Here is a 17,027-nt window from a genome sequence, read left to right on the forward strand (position 1 = left end):
AGACGGGAGGTAACAAACGCATTAATTATAATTTCCGCATCCGACTGAGACAGTATTGAACGGATTTTAGCAATGTTACGAAGATGGAAGAAAGCGGTTCTAGTAATTTTCTTTACATGCATTTCAAAGGATAGATCAGGGTCAAATATGACACCTAGATTTTTAATTGAGTCACTCTGTGTGATGTGACATTTGTCAATGTTCACAGCGATTTTTGAGAATAAGTCGCGGCATTTAGATGGACCAATGACTAACATTTCGGTCTTTTCAGAGTTAAGACGCAAGAAATTGAGTGACATCCACTCTTTTATCTCAATGAGGCAGGCCTCCAAATTTCCAGTTTAGTGTGGCAGATTCCTCCAACGGAAGTTATAGTTGAGTGTCGTCTGCGTAGCAGTGGAAACTGATATTGTACTTGCGAATAATATCACCTAATGGAAGCCTGTAAATGCTGAAAAGAAGGGGGCCAAGCACTGAACCCTGTGGAACACCACAGGTAATATTAAAGGGCTCAGATGTCATTTCGCCATATTTAACACAGTGCGTCCTATCTGAGAGGTAGGATCTGAACCATGAGAGGACGGTTTCTGAGAGACCAATCCATTTATGCAACCGTTCTAGTAGGAAATTGTGGTGCACTGTGTCAAAAGCAGCACTAAGATCCAGCAGCAGCAAAAGTGATGAAGCGCCAGAATCCATTGCCAGTCGGAGATCATTTGTTAGCTTGATCAGAGCTGTCTCAGTAGAGTGGTTAGCCCTGAATCCAGATTGCATGGATTCAAAAAGGTTATTCTCGGATATGAAATCATTCAGGTGCTGTGCCACTACTTTTTCAAGTACTTTAGAAAGGAAAGGTAGGTTTGACACAGGTCTATAATTACATAAGATTTCTGGATCAAGGTTGGGTCGTTTCAGTGTGGGTTTAATAACGGCGGACTTAAAAGCTGCTGGAACTACACCTGAGGAGAGTGATATGTTTATAATATTTAGAACTGAAGGTCCAAGGACGCCAAAAAGACTTTTAATAAGTGAACTTGGGAGTGGGTTGAACTGGCAAGTTGTCGGTTTGGCCGCATTCATCACCTGTTTGAGATCATCAAGTGACAGTTCTGTGAAGCCCTTTGAGACTCTTTGTGATTTAGGGCTATACAAATAAAAATGACTTGACTTAAAACTGGACAAATTCCCTGGACAGCCACCCTGTCGTGCATCTGTAGATTTCAGCCCTTTAATATGTGTGTTATTAAATATCTCATCTCATCTCATTAGCCGTACCGCTTATCCTCAGTAGGGTCGCGGGGGGCTGGAGCCCATCCCAGCAATCATCGGGCAGTGGGCAGGGGACACCCTGAACTGGTTGCCAGCCAATCGCAGGGCACACAGGGACAGACAACTCATTCGCTCATTCACACCTAGGGACAATTTTTGGACCGGCCAATTCACCTGAAATGCATGTCTTTGGAATGTGGGAGGAAACCGGAGTGCCCGGAGGAAACCCACGCAAGCACGGGGAGAACATACAAACTCCGCACAGAAAGTCTGGAGCTGGATTTGAACCCACGACCGGTTCCCATGACATGAACTGTGCTGCACAAGCGCTAACCACTGCGCCGCCGTGCTGCCCTGTTATTAAATATGTCTTTAGCAATTCCTTCTTGTATGCATTGAATCTTCTTAGTAAAGAAGTCGAACTATCTGCGATAGTCTGTTGCCTTGTAAGCGATGCTACAGTGTCAAAAAGGACTTTGGGATTGTTCTTTTGTGACGCAATCACCTTCGAAAGGTAGGCCGATTTTGCAGAGGCAAGGGCCGCTTTATACTTTAACAAGCTGTCACACCAGGTTTGATGGAAAACCCCCAGCACGGCAACCACGCTTCTGTTTCCTGTCTTTACGGCGCCTTTGTTGTCGTTTAGTAGGAGGATTAGTTGTCCACAAAGATGCCGGATCTCTTTGAAGCTCGTTCGGGATATCATAGGCGGTGTAAAAAGTGCCCGAAAAGTCGAAATTTAGATGCCCACCCAATCGAATAAGTTCGTTCCTACTGTAAGTATTTTTGGCCACGCATGTGTCCAAAAAAGAAAGCAAAAAATACAAGAGAATGGTAGTAAATAGAAGATTTGCTGGAGAGCATCGAGCCGCAGCATCCATTGTATGCGCCGCCATCTTGCACATCTTCATCACATTTGAAGAAGACAAACAAATCGAAATGGCGAATGACTATCCCAAAACCCATACGGCCACTGGAAAGAGGGGTAAAAATAGGACAAAATTGGGGGTGGTGAAAACACCGGAAACAAAGATAAGAGATTTAGAGGAAAGCCGGTTGCCGATGAAAACGCCCACAAGGGAACTGTATGAAGTTGAGCCGGAGGAAGTCGGGGAAGGAAAAAATCTGATCCCTTGTGGGCAGGGAAGTAAAAGACCCCCCGATAGGTCCTCTGGCCCACCCCTAACCCAGAAAAAGGGGAAGACCTGGAACCATAGACGGAGAGTCAGACGATTCCAGAGTTTTCCCCGGTGGGTCTCCAAATGAGGTACCGTTCTTAAGTGGTGCTTTGTGCCCCAATTAGGAATCCCGACACAGGTGACACTCTCAATGACCACCAGAGAATGGACTCTGATCTCGGATCCCCCGGTTTCGTCTAAGTAGTTTGTATACTTTAACAACACTTATGAGCATTACCTTCTTTACTATCAATGTGAGGAAGTGTGAGATCAAAGGTTAAAGCTCACAGCGTTTTATCGTTTTTAAAAACCATCAGAACGGATGTGTTCTTACTACAAGAATGCTGCATCCCCTTTTCAAAAAATTATAAACAGTGGGAAGAGATTTGGCCTTATCCTTCATTATGGAGTGGCCATTTTAATAAACAATCCTCAACTCCTCATAAAGGGGAGTACTGTGATGAGAGATGGACGGGCAATTTTAGCAAGACTTTCCTATATAGGGAACGATTTTAACCTCATTAACATATACGGCCATCCTGACAAACAACTCAGGTACGAACTCTTAGAAGACATCCAGTCACATATGCCAGGCCATCAACCACTAATCGTGGGAGGAGATTTTAATTGCATCCTAAGTAGAAAGGGGACCGATGAGGAGTTTAAAGTAGATACAACATCAATTTTATTACAGGACATGTGCCGGACTTTTAAACTGGAAGACTGTTTCAAATCCATACATCCAGGAGAGGAGGGCTTCACCTGGTTCAGTAGTGACAATGCCAGAGCCTCTCGAATAGACTACATATTTACAAGGGGTTTAACACTGAGTGATGCCAGATTAATTCCTGTCTTTTTTTCAGATCACTTGCTACTGTCTTGCTCGCTCTCACTTCCTTCAGGTATGACTGTTGGGAGGGGTCTGTGGAAGTTGAACTGCTCCCTGCTGGAGGATGAGGCCTTAGCCGCACAATACAGGGAGCGGTACAAGGACTGGCAGACCCTTCAAGACTCGTATGATTCACGAGCACAATGGTGGGAGATGACAAAGAAACGAACGCAGATTTTTTTTTTTAAATGCAGGGAAAAACAAGGAAGAGATGAAACGCATTTCGGGACTACAAAGAAGACTCCAACGCTATTTTACCCTAACACAAAAGGGGATCGACTTTAATGATGAAATCAGAGAGATCAAACAAGAACTAAACGCTTTGGCGGAAATAAAGGGCAAAGGCATCATAATAAGAAGCAAAGAAAGAGACCTAAAAGAAGGGGAAAAATGTACGCGCATAATTAAAAAAAAAAATTATGAGCAAAAATGATGGGCTTTTTAAACCCCAAAACGAAAACGGGCTAATAACAAAGGAAAGTAGTGAAATAACCAAATTAGTCGAAGACTACTACAAAATATTATATGAAAGGAAAGAAACACATGAGAATGAAATGGGGCATGTATTAGATCATATCTCGAGATCAGTGCGTCAAGACCCCTTTTTAGCATCGGACTTTACCCAAGACCAATTGAATGATTGCATAAAAACTTTTAAAAAAGGCAAATTACCCAGGGAGGACAAGCTCAGCCTCGAATTTTATCGGACTTTTTGGGATATTTTAGCACCGGATCTGATTACTGTTTTTAACGATTTTTCCAGTCGAGACAACATGCCAGACATTTTCAGAATAGGGATAGTGACTCTATTGCACAAAAAAGGAGACAAAACTGGCGACCCATAACGCTTTTAAACGTGGACTGTAAAATCTTCAGCAAGCTTTTAGCAACACTAATGTCTGTAGTCTTAGGAGACTTGGTTGATCTGGACCAAACCTGTGCCCTCGTTGGAAGGAAGATCACCGGCAGTCTCATGCTGATCCGTGACACCATCTGTTATGCGAGAGACGGAAACCTGCGACTAGTGGTCCTAAAGCTAGACTTTGAGAAAGCCTTTGATCAAGTCTCGCACCAATCCCTCTTCAGGGTACTGCAAAAATGTGGTTTTCTCCAAAAATACATCAAGTGGGTGGGACTGCTATATCAAGACATCTACAGCAAATTCATGATTAACGGGAATTTATCGGAAGCAGTAGAGATCAACTGCGGTGTACGTTAGGGTTGCCCTTCATCTCCCCTTCTCTATGTTCTTTGCATAGAACCTTTGGGACAAATTTTAAGAAAAGATAGATTTGTCGAAGGGATCATTATCCCAGGAAGTGGGGGACAAATTACTAAGTGTGTTTTGTACATGGATGATTTTAATATTTTATGTACTGACCTCTTATCTGTTAGAAGAGCCCTTGACTTGACTGACCGGTTTGGGAGGGCGTCTGGGTCAAGGAAAAGTCACAAGTGAAGTTTTATGGACCGTGGACAGAGACAGAAAAGGCAGGACTCCCACTGACGGTGTTAAAGACAGACCAGAAAATTCTAGGGATAAAATTCAATGCGAATGGAGGAGGCGAGACCAACTGGGACGATGTGACAAGGAAAGTTAAGACTTAGTTTTTGGACACTAAGAAAGGAGGAAGGTCCTTATCATCAAAGCGATCATCCTCCCATTGCTTTTATAAATCAGTTTAGTTTTTATGCCCAAAAGAAACGTGCTTTTACAACTGGACCGAGCCATCTTTTACTTTATCTGGGGCTCTAAGTGGGAAAGGATAAAAAGAGATACAATGAAAAGGAAAAAGGGGGTAAAGGGGTGCCTGACCTCCAGCTCTTCCTGGGGAGCAAATATGTCTCCCTCCACTTCCAAAACTCTGCGCCCACCCAACAACCCGAAAAGTCAAGCGCTGACCCTGTTCTGGATGGGCTCGTACTTGCGGAAGCTAAAGCTTGTACCAAACAATCATTTGATACCAGTGCCCTTTAACCTGCCACCAACACATCTCTTTATTTGGGACTTTTTAAAGAAATTTGATTTAGAAACACAAGAATGTCACACTTTACAAAACCACAGGGCCCTTATTGCTATTGTGCAGAAGTGAGCAACAGTGAGTCCTGTGCGGGGGCTTGCGTTTGGCGAGCCTACAACGGTTTGGAGCAACGTGAATCATCCTGCCCTCCCAAACAGACTACGGGACCTGTCATGGATGGTGGCTCATGAGGTTCTCTCAGAGCCGTAATGCACCACCGAGGAATGTCAGCGATTTCGACATGCCCTCGACCTGGCTGTGACGCCTAGGAGTCTGTGAGGCACCTTTTTTGTGAGTGCAGCGCTGCCGAGGCAATGGCCGGCCACCTCGGAAAATTTCTGGACTTGCCAGCAGGGGAGGTCCCTGACGCACAGTACGTGCTTAACAGGGTGAGTCGGTCGAAAAGGTTACAGAACGACTTTGTCAAGGACTGGCTCACTCTCGCCGCCATCTGGACCTCCAGAAACCTGCTAGTAAGGAGGAGCAGGCAGATCCCCCTCGTGGCTGTGCTCCGAATGGATGCAAATACCATACAATCTGCGAGTGGCAAGCCTAGGACGCAGCCATAAAGAAGAATCGTCTGCACCCACCCGGAGGAGGGAACCGGAGCTCCACTGTTGGGGTCCCGACAGCAACGGCCTGGTTATTCGGGTGGTTGTGGAATGTAGAAGTAAGAAGGGAGAGGACTCATCTGAGCATCCTGGGCAGAGGACTGGAGGATGCTGCTTGGGAGGGTGGGATGGAATCTCACTTGAGAAGACAGAGTTATGCCCTTGCACAATAGTATTGCCCTTTACACATTGGTTAACTGCTGTCAAAAGTGTCGATAAAAATTATTCAAACCTCATATTTTTATAATATAATTAAATTGTGAATGTATTTAATTGCTGTTAAAAGTGTTGATAAATACTCATATTGTTGGGATATAATATAATTGTGTGTTTAATTGCTGTTAAAAATGTCGGAAAAATTGTTCAAACCTCACATTGTTTATTTGCTGTTAACTGTCAATAAAATTGTTCAAACCAAAAAAAAAAAAAAAAAAAAAACGCACTGCCATACAGTGTAACTGGAAACTAGGCACCAAGTTCTGACAAAAGCCGCTCCGGTGATTTGTCATACCGATATCATTCAGACGCTTGATACTTGCTGATCGGTAGGGCTAAAGCCTTTAGAATGGTTTAAAAATGAAACAGAAGCATATTTTTATGACAATGCTTCCCAAAATGTATTAATATGATATTGTACTGAATGAGTTAACTTAGATTTGGTTGTAATAGTCAAAATACCCCTCTTCCTCACGAATCCTCATAAATCAAATATGACATTTTCGGTCTGCTTAAGACTTGGTCTTGCAAATAGTTAATGGGTCGTGCACAGGCTGAGTAAAGCTTTAATACCACTCAGGCCTGGATCGGGCTTAATTTTTTTAGGCCAGATCTTATCTGTGTCGGACACAGAAACGTCCTGTAATCCTGCGCGGCCGTTTGGCTTTCAGGGTGATGCAAAGTCCTCAGTGCCAGATGGACCAGAACAATTTGTCCCGGGTTTTTGGACCAACCCTGGTGGGACACGGAATACCAGAACCGTCGCCGTCAACCATCATGCGTGACACAAACATTCAGCTTAAGGTCGGCGGCTCCTCATCTAATGGCCAATGCAGCAAGGTGTCTGATGTGTGTCCGTGTCCTCGTCAGGTGATGACTTGTTTCCTTTGCCTCCCCGAGGACTACTGGAACGGTGTCCTCGGCCTCCAGGCGTCGACCTCAACAAGACAGAGAGGCCAGGCTGAAGGGGACGGTAGGTTTCATGTCTGTCAATGGCTTCTTGATCCAAAATTCAGATTTTATATTAACCATGTCGGCTCTCATTAGCGTTCTTTCAGCCGTTGATGTCTCCTGAGCTGAAACGCTACCGAACGATGCACGGATGGACTCCGGCCGCAAATCGGGATCACAACGTGGACAAGTAAGACTAAAAAAATGGCGCCGGTGTTGTGCCTAATCATGACTCCCCTGCAAAATCTGACACCCCTTTGTGTGAATCAGTGGTCTAAAAGTCGCGGCTGCTGAATGTTGCACTGTTCTTCATTGCATTATTATAACTTATGCCAGTTTTTAATTATTATTTTTGGGACCTAATCATCCTAAAAGTCCTTTCCTCTTTATCTTCAAAGTCTTTATTACATGTTTTACCCTGGAGTACCATGTCTTATCTCGTTGCATGCAATGTTTCACAATGTTTATCAATGACATTGACACGTTCTAGTTATACTGTAGTTTAAATAATGTCTTTATTAAGGAATAATCATCGGTCTGATCAAAACAACAAAATAAATCATTGTGTGAGTTTTATTGGGACATTAATGCAAACGTCTTTGACACCGGAGGCGACCCAATCTAGCAAAACGCTACCATCACAACTATTTGCGCATAAGTAGGCTTTTTTTGGTGTACTATATAAGTTTTATTGTGTAATATGTCACCACAGTGATTTTGAATTGTTATAGACTTTTCTCTCAGTAGTTAGGGGAGTCAGTTTCTAGCAGGTGTTAGCAAAATCTGCTAATTCGGTCTCTGTTTAGGCTACAGACTTTTGACTTGTACATGTACATGTTTAAATCGGCTGCCACTTACAACAACAAAATAAATATAGATTTCTGTGTCAGCCTATATCAGTAAATGCGCAGAAGACGTCAGCAATACCAAAACTATATGCACCCGTGCCAATCAGAAGCCCTGGATGACTGCTGAGATACGCAAACAACTAAAAGTACGGAACCTTGTCTTTAAATCTGGTGACAAGGAGGCGCTGAGATCAGCGAGGGCTAACCTGAACCGTGCTATCAGACTAGCAAAGCGAACGTACAGTCAAAAAATCCAGGAACGTTTCCTCAATAAAACCAACACCAGGGATATGTGGAAAGGCATTCAAGCCATTACCAAATACAAGCCAACCACCGCCCCAGTGCAGGACACTAGCATGGACTTTCTGAATGACCTCAACAAATTCTTTGGAAGGTTCGAGGCACAAAACGGCACCACTGCAGCGAAAGCGGTTCCAAATCAGGACGAAAGGGCACTCCACCTGGACTCAACCGACGTGAGAAAGACCCTGAGAGGGGTCAACACAAGGAAGGCTCCAGACCCGGACAACATTCCGGGGCGGGTACTTAGGGAGTGCGCCGATCAGCTGGCTTGTGTACTAACAGACATTTTCAACACCTCGCTAGACCAAGCCAAAGTACCATCATGCTTCAAAATTGCCAACATCATCCCTGTGCCAAAGAAACCCCAGATCTTATCATTCAACGATTACCGGCCCGTTGCACTGACTCCTATCATAATGAAGTGCTTTGAGAGACTGGTTAAAGAGCACATCACCTCCAGTCTCCCCTCCTCATTCGACCCCTTTCAGTTTGCCTACCGGACAAACCGCTCCACCAGGGATGCCATCTCCTCTGCGCTTCAACTGAGCCTGACACACCTAGAGGAGAAGAACACCCATGTGCGGATGCTGTTCCTGGACTTCAGTTCAGCATTCAACACCATCATCCCACAACATCTGGTAGACAAAATGAGACTCCTGGGTTTCAACACCCCCCTGCGGAACTGGCTGCTGGACTTCCTCAGTGACAGACCCCAATCAGTGCGGATAGGTCAGAACATCTCAGATGTCATCTACCTCAGCACGGGCTCCCCCCAAGGCTGTGTCCTGAGCCCCTTGCTGTTCACCTTGATGACACACGACTGCGTCCCTAGGTCCGCCACAAACCACATCGTGAAGTATGCTGACGACACAACAGTGGTGGGCCTCATCAGGGACGACAACGACCTGGCCTACAGAGAGGAGGTGGAGCAGTTGGTGGCCTGGTGCAGGCACAACAGCCTGGTCCTGAATGTTGACAAAACTAAAGAGATCATTGTCGACTTTAGGAAAAACCAGCCCAACCATGCCCCACTTTGCATCAACAACAAGGCTGTGGAGGTTGTCAGCAGTATCAAGTTCCTAGGGGTGCACATTACAAACAAACTCACCTGGTCCGTGAACACTGCATCACTGGTTAAGAGGGCACAGCAGCGCCTGTACTTCCTGCGGAGGATGAGGAGAGCCCACCTGCCCCCACCCTCCCTCATCACATTCTACAGGGGCACCATAGAGAGTATCCTGACCAGCTGTATCTCTGTGTGGTGTGGAGGCTGCAGCGCTACCGACTGGGGTAGTGTGAGGAGGGTAACGAGGACAGCAGAGAAAATAATCGGGACTACACTTCCCTCCATTCAGGACATTGGCCAGAAGCGCTGCCTATCCCATGCTAAGAACATTATCGGGGACCCCTCTCACCCCCATCATGGACTGTTCACTCTGCTAGCCTCTGGGAAGAGGTACTGCAGTGTGCGGTGCAGGACCACCAGGTTCCGCAGTAGTCTAGCCCCCTGGCCATTAGACTGTTAAATGGTCAATCTAACATATAGTTAACCTAAATCTTAACGGCTGCTAATCTGACTTTTTGCACTACTGGCAGTTCTTTATAGCTTGCCACTCCTTGCACATTTGCTCTCTGCACTATTGTACTTACAGCGTTATTGTTACAGTGTTAATGTTACTGTTTACCTGACTTGTTAACCTGAATGCCCATTTTGCACATCTGGTTAGCTACTCCTCTTGCACTATCGGCACTATGGTATGGTAAAATACTATACGTAGCCATAATACAATACAACTTTTACTTATATCTGTACATTCGAGGAAACTGTGCGGGTCAGATGTATCGACATTTCGTTCTGTATACACGTGTACTAGAATGACAATAAAGTAGATCTGAATCTGAATCATGCTGTGATCTCAATGGAACACCACAGCGATTTTGAAGTGTTTCAGACGTTTCTCTCAGGATTAGGGGGCAAATCCGATTTTGGCAGTATACTCATTCACAAAGGTCCTCTGGTTATTGCGACAATAAACATGCATTACATTACGGCTACTATCGTGCACCAAATAAAGCCCACTTATGTACAAATAGTCATGATTGTGGATATTATAGCGTTGAGCTACACTGGGTTGCCTTCAGCCTTAGTGTCCTTTGCATTGGTATGTCTTAACCCCTGAACGTTCCTGTAAAATTCACCGATATCCCAATTCAACATGTACCCAAGGTAAATTAAATGCTGTTTTTGAACTGCTTAGAGAATATGGATGGTTTTTTTTTTTTTTTTAAAGGTTACACTCTGAGGTTTTGTCTCCAATTGAAATTATTACTGCAAGTGGTACTAACATTAAGTAATCTGAGTTGGAACCTAAAGAAATAAAAGGTTTTTATTCTGGGCTAAATTTTCTTTTTACATTCAGATGCCTGCATAAGAGTGTAGCATGGGCATCCTAGGTGGACAACAGGCTTCACCTTACCTAGTTCCCAGGTCAAATTTGATCACAATCTAAAAAAGTTAACATTGTACTTTACACAATTTTCTAAAGGTATGTCAAAGCGTTTCCAGAAGTGGCCATTTGGAGACGACCAATTTACAGCCCTTAAAACTTTGCAACCGTGTATTTTACTTTGGCAATTTTTAAACATTGTGAAAGAGTTGTACATGTTTGACTTGTCTTTCCAGAATTTAATCCATGATTGTGCACCTTGCGTGCTATATTCACTCGTAAAAATCGGTCCCGGGTTGCATTTACGCATGCTTATTTTCAGCTCCGATATAGATACATCCCACAAAATTGCATACAATTATGTTGGGACTTTAATTGGCTAACGAGTGTGTCAATTAACATTTAAATCGGTCACTATTAAAGATATTTGAAGCGGAAATAGGTCGGTTTTTTTCATAGGTTGTCACATGGTACGGACCATGAAATAAAGCCTGCTGTTGGCAGTGATATCAATGAAAAAGTCATAAGCCAAAAGCCATTTTGGGAATAATTTTACCAGTTTATTTGTACACTAGAATTATGCGGCAAAACAGACTGACTGTAACAAAGAACGTCCAACGACACAGAAATGCTTTTATCTCTCTGCTTTATCGTGTGTTTCTGGAGTAAATCTCTTACATGGTTGGATTCACTGGACTCTCCTGAATGTAACCAGATCATGTTTGTGGAGAATCGTGTTATTAGTGAGCTATACCGGCTTTATAGTTTTTGTGTTTCTTGTTTCAGACTGATGGTGATGTTTCTGTGATGACTACTTTCTAAAATATGGATCTTGAATCCCAAAAGTTGAAGCTTTCCAATGATATGTGGCATGATGTATTTTAGTGACTAGTAACATTGTGAAAGCACGACTTTCTTTTATCAACTTTCTGACGGCCCGACGCAAAATGTTAAGGGGTTAATGAACTCACTTTTTTCTTTGATCATGCCAATCAATATTCCTTTATAAACACATTAGACGATTACAATTTTGACAATAGTCGGAAGCGCAGCGCTGAGAAGCATGGTTTATGTGAAGTGGAGGCAGATTTTGAAGGGGAGTCGTAATTAGGCCTGACACTGGCAAGCCGACTTTTTGGCAGAGGGTCTCATCCCAAGTCTTTTCCTTCCTAACGAGGAACGATTCCCTTGACAGGGAAGGGATTCCGCCAGGGAAGAAGTTTTTCCAGTCACCCGTCCTAAGGAGTTGAGCAATTGGATGGCCACTAAAATCCTGCTTGGCTTTTGACAAATAAATTGACATATGAAACTGCACAGAGCCTTTTTTTCCCCACGTTGTCCATCCAGAGGAGATTTTTCTCCATCGTATGGTCAGTCGCCGAATTTAAGTGTCGTTATCTTGATGTCAGCAAGACATACCTGTCAACCTCAGCCAATATATGGGTCATTCGTACAATTTGGTGCCATATAAGCAGTGTAACCTATAATAATGTAAAATATTCAAACATTTAATCTAAAACAGGGGTCGGCAACCTATGACACGCGTAAAGTCATGCGAGGGGTTAAGCGGTGGCACGCAAGCGCACGGCAAAATAATGTTGTTGGTTTTTTTTTTTTTAATGCGCATTTTTACCTGAAATGTAAACATTTTTAGTTGCACCCCGTGTTGTTTAGAGGCTTTACAGTAACTCCCCTTCTCCTCCGCTCCGTGTGTGTTTGTTCTGGGCTGCGCTGAGGAGAGGAGAGATCCATGTTTTGACCGAGCCACAAAAACACCGGCGCGCGATAAATGAATGAATCATGACAGCTTCTCCAGCGAAAAATCTCTTTCCAGCCAGCATCGACAGACTGGGGCTTTGTGTAAAAAAAAAATGACTCTGCTGTATAGGCTGTATGTGCATTATGCGTCGAGAGCGTTGTACCTAACACATCAAGTGTTAAACATGAGACGAAACATGAACATCAATGAAGAGTCTGAGACATTAAAAGGCGGAGACATTAAAACGCGCTGTGTCCAGGTACGCCAAAACTTTTGTCACTGCTAAAAACACCACTACATTGCTCACTGCATAGCAAATGTGTGTGTGTGTGTGTGTGTGTGTGTGTGTGTGTGTGTGTGTGTGTGTGTGTGTGTGTGTGTGTTCAAATGTTATTTCTGTTGCCCTTATTTTCAAGTAGCCTTGCAGCTGTTATTTCAAGTTTTGATATTTTCTGCAATAATTGATGAATGGTATGGCAGCTGTCCATATTGTTTTTTTTTGATTGTACAGTAGTTCATTGTTGATGAAGACTGGTTGATTTTATGTGGTAAAAAGTCTTGAAGTCTTGGATGTCTACAGGCCTTTCCACGTGTTGCTCACATTAATTTTTTTAGTTAATTGATGAACAAGAATATTGGAAGATAAATTGGTCAGTTATGATTTCAATGTATATCCATGTTGTATATTTGGACTGATGTAAAATGACAGCTCTGTTGGATACAAAAAAATTATTGTGCGAGGTGAGGGGCTAGACAAAACGCAGATATGAAGATCCTTTATGAAGACAAAGAACATTGGGCCACAATTTCCCTCGCCCGGACGCAGGTTTACGGGGACCCCTTCTGGAGCCAGGCCTGGAGGTGAGCGCCTTTGCTCATGGGGTCCGGCCGAGCACAGCCCGAAGGAATGACATGGGTCCCTCTTCCCATGGGCTCACCACCTTTTGGGAGGGGCCAAAGGGGTCGGGTGCATAGAGAGCTGGGTAGCAGCCAAGGGAGGGGTCCTTGATGCGACAATCCCCGGCTTTTGGGACATAGAATGTGTCCCCCTCTGTCAGGGAAGGAGCCTGAGTTGCTGTGTGAGGTTGAGAGGTTCCAATTAGATATAGTCGGACTCTCCTCCACACACGGCTTGGGCTCGTTTACCAGTCCTCTCGAGAGGGGTTGGACTCTTCCACTCTGGAGTTGTCGGTGGTGAGAGGCGCAGAGCATATTAGTTGCTCCACGGCTCAGTGCCTGTACGTTGGGGTTCACCCCGGTAGACGAGAGGGTAGCCTCACTCAGCCTTCAGATCGGGGGATGGGTCCTGACCGTTGTTTGTCTTTATGCACCAAATAGCAGTTCAGAGTAATAATAATAATAATGCATTTTATTTAAAAGCGCCTTTCAGGCCACCCAAGGACACTGTACAGACAATGAAAAAAATACAATTTAAAAAGTTGTAAGCGAAATAATAAAAACAAGACATAAAATCATAAAAACATAGGAAATGGAGAAGCTATGTGTTGTAGGCAGTCCTGAACAGGTGTGTTTTTAGACGGGACTTAAAAGTGGAGAGAGGTGTGCAGTTTTGGAGGTCCGGAGGTAGATTGTTCCAAAGCTTGGGAGCAGCGCAACTGAAGGCTCTGGCTCCCATGGTGCTCAGATGGGCAGGGGGCACTGACAGTCGGAGGGAGGACGAGGATCTGAGGGAGCGAGTGGGGACGTGCACCTGGAGAAGGTCGGACAGGTAAGGAGGAGCCAGGTTGTGAATGGCCATATATGTATATAGGATCAGTTTGTAGCTGATGCGATGCTGAACAGGAAGCCAGTGTAGCTGTTGGAGAACCGGGGTGATGTGCTGCTGGGAAGATGTTTTTGTGATGATGCGAGCAGAGGCGTTTTGAACCAGCTGAATTTTATGGAGGGACTTTTGAGGAAGGCCGAAGAGGAGAGCATTGCAGTAGTCAAGGCGGGAGGTGACAAGACTGTGGACGAGAATAGCAGTGGTGCGGGGGGTGAGGGAAGGGCGGAGTCTGGTAATATTGCGGAGGTGGAAATAAGCAGTGCGGGTGATGGTGTTGATATGTGAGTGGAAGGTAAGCATGCTATCCCGGATGACACCCAGACTCTTGACCTGGGGGGAGGGGGACACTAAGGAGCTGTCGATGTTGAGAGAGAAATTGTTTACTTTGGATAAAGTGGATTTGGTGCCAAGAAGGAGGAATTCTGTTTTGTTGGCATTTAATTTAAGAAAGTTTGTTGTGAACCATGTTTTGAGTTCGGAAAGGCAAGAGGTGAGGGAGGGAGGTGGGAGTATGGAGTTTGGTTTGCAGGAGAGGTAGAGTTGGGTGTCATCAGCAAAGCAGTGAAAGTGGATATTAAATTTGCGGAGGATATGACCAAGAGGCAAGAGGTAGACGATGAAGAGAAGAGGACCTAAGACAGATCCCTGGGGTACACCTGTGGTGACTAGGGAGGGCTTTGAGGTGAAGGATTTCAGCTGGACAAACTGAGTGCGGCCAGTGAGGTAGGAATGGAACCAACTGAGGGGAGTATGGGTGAGACCAATGGAGGAGAGTCTATTGAGGAGGATAGGGTAAGAGATTGTGTCGAAGGCGGCGCTCAAGTCTAGGAGGATGAGGATGGAGACTAAACCGGAGTCAGATGCTATGAGGAGATCATTTACAATACGGATTAGGGCAGTCTCTGTGCTGTGGCGGGGGCGGAAACCAGACTGAAAGGGCTCATAGAGAGAGTGGAGGGACAGGTGCGAGTGGAGTTGAGCAGCAACAGTTTTTTTCAAGGATTTTCGAAATAAATGGAAGGTTGGAGATGAGGCGGAGGTTGTCAAAGTTGTTGGGGTCAGCACCATGTTTTTTCAGCGTAGGGGTAACAGCAGCGGTTTTGAAAAGTGATGGGACAATACCAGAAGAGAGTGAGGAGTGGATAATGGCAGATATGAGAGGAAGCAGGGAAGGGAGGCAGGATTTAACAAGGGATGAAGGGAGGGGATCGAGCTGGTGGGCTTGGATTTTAGTATGAGGTTGGATAATTCAGCAGTCGTGGGTGGAGCAAAACTGGAGAAGTGACAAGGAGAAGGAAATTCAGATGGGGAGGGAGCAGACAGGTTTTGATGGAGTTGGTGGTGAATCTTAAGGATTTTGTGATTGAAGTACTCCTTTATGGAGTTGCAGGTTGCTGTGGAGGGGGAGAGAATTTGGTGGCTGGAGGATTTTGTTCATGACAGAGAAGAGAGTTCTTGAATTTCCTTCGTTGGAAAGGATAAGGCCGGAGTAGTAGCTGGATTTGGTTTGTGCAATTTGGTCCTTGTATTTAGCAGTATGGGTAATGTACATGTCCTTATGGATGGTGAGGCCTGTTTTCTTATAGAGTCGCTCGAGTTGGCGGTTCTTTGATTTCATTGACCGAAGAGCGGGTGTAAACCAGGGGGCAGATGTGGAGAATGAGGCAGTCCTGGTTTTCAGGGGGGCAAGAGAATATAGAATATTTGTAAGGCAGGCATTGTAGTGAGCGGTGAGGTCATCCGGGCTTGAGAGAGCTTCTGGGGGTGGGGAACGGTCAATAATGGAGCAGAGGGTGTCAATGTTGATATTTTTGGTATTACGAAAAGAAATGAGACGGGAGGTTTTGACAGTAGAGAGACAGAGTACGGTGTTAAAAGTGAGGAGGACATGATCAGATTCAGGAAAAACGTCGGCAGTGGGCTTGGAAGTAGAGAGGCCAGAGCAGCAGACCAAGTCCAATGTGTGGCCTTTAATGTGGGTGGGGAAGTCATTAAGGCTGTGTATCCCGAGGCTCTCCAGGCAGGATGTGAAGTCTCTGGTGAGTGGCAGGTTGGGGTTGTCCATGTGAATATTGAAATCTCCCAATAAATTAAATTTGGCGAGAGAGTGGATAAATGTGTAATTAAGCTGGAGAATTCATTGATAAAATCACTATGTGGCTTTGGGGGGCGATAAATTGTAGCAATAATGGCTGGCGTGGGTCCGGGGAGCTTAAACACCAGGCATTCAAAGGAAGTCGATGCAGAGACGGAGACAGACCTCCTCCACGGCCGTTGCCACGGGGACGGCAGATGTAAACAAAGCCGGGAGGAGTGGAGTCATTCAGAGCAGCGAAGTCGTTTGTTTGTTGCCAGGTTTCTGTTAAAATGAGGAAGTCGAGTTTTCGTTCGGCGAGGACGTCTTGGATGTTGTGGCCCTTGTTCCTGAGTGAGCGGACGTTCAGTAATCCAAAGTTGACGGCGGAGGTGTCTTGTTTGACGGCGGCAGTGCTGTTAGCCGACCTAGCTAGGCGGGCTAATGTATGGCAGTTAGCCCTACGGCCGCAGTTTATGAGGGGGCGTCGAGATGTGGACCAGGTCGAGGTGATTGAGCCAGGGTTTTTATACTCGACGTGTCTGCGCGATCCGCGGTGAATGTAGCGGCGTCGAGGCAGGCGAGCGATGTCAGGATGGTGGAGCAGCTCCGGTGGCGGAGGCCCCAGTCCAATCCACCGGATCCGGAGAAGTTTCGCGACAGAATAGTGGAGCA

The 17,027-nt window shown here is 45.2% G+C and overlaps 1 protein-coding gene across 1 annotated transcript in view; it reads left to right on the forward strand.

The window, feature by feature from the left end:
* The window catches only part of LOC148346847 (rac GTPase-activating protein 1), a 54,495-nt gene extending 42,448 nt beyond the window's left edge, over positions 1-12,047 (forward strand). The window contains exons 14-17 of the mRNA XM_088323440.1: positions 6,856-6,988; positions 7,055-7,157; positions 7,232-7,325; positions 11,929-12,047. Coding sequence (XP_088179566.1) covers positions 6,856-6,988; positions 7,055-7,157; positions 7,232-7,325; positions 11,929-11,983 — 385 coding nt within the window. The 3' untranslated portion in view covers positions 11,984-12,047. The remainder of the gene's footprint in view (positions 1-6,855; positions 6,989-7,054; positions 7,158-7,231; positions 7,326-11,928) is intronic.
* The last annotated feature ends 4,980 nt before the right edge of the window (positions 12,048-17,027 follow it).

This window comes from Urocampus carinirostris, chromosome 19 (genome assembly GCF_059441175.1).
Source record: "Urocampus carinirostris isolate Australia breed hairy pipefish chromosome 19, RoL_Ucar_1.0, whole genome shotgun sequence".
In the NCBI taxonomy this organism is placed as follows: Eukaryota; Metazoa; Chordata; class Actinopteri; order Syngnathiformes; family Syngnathidae; genus Urocampus; species Urocampus carinirostris.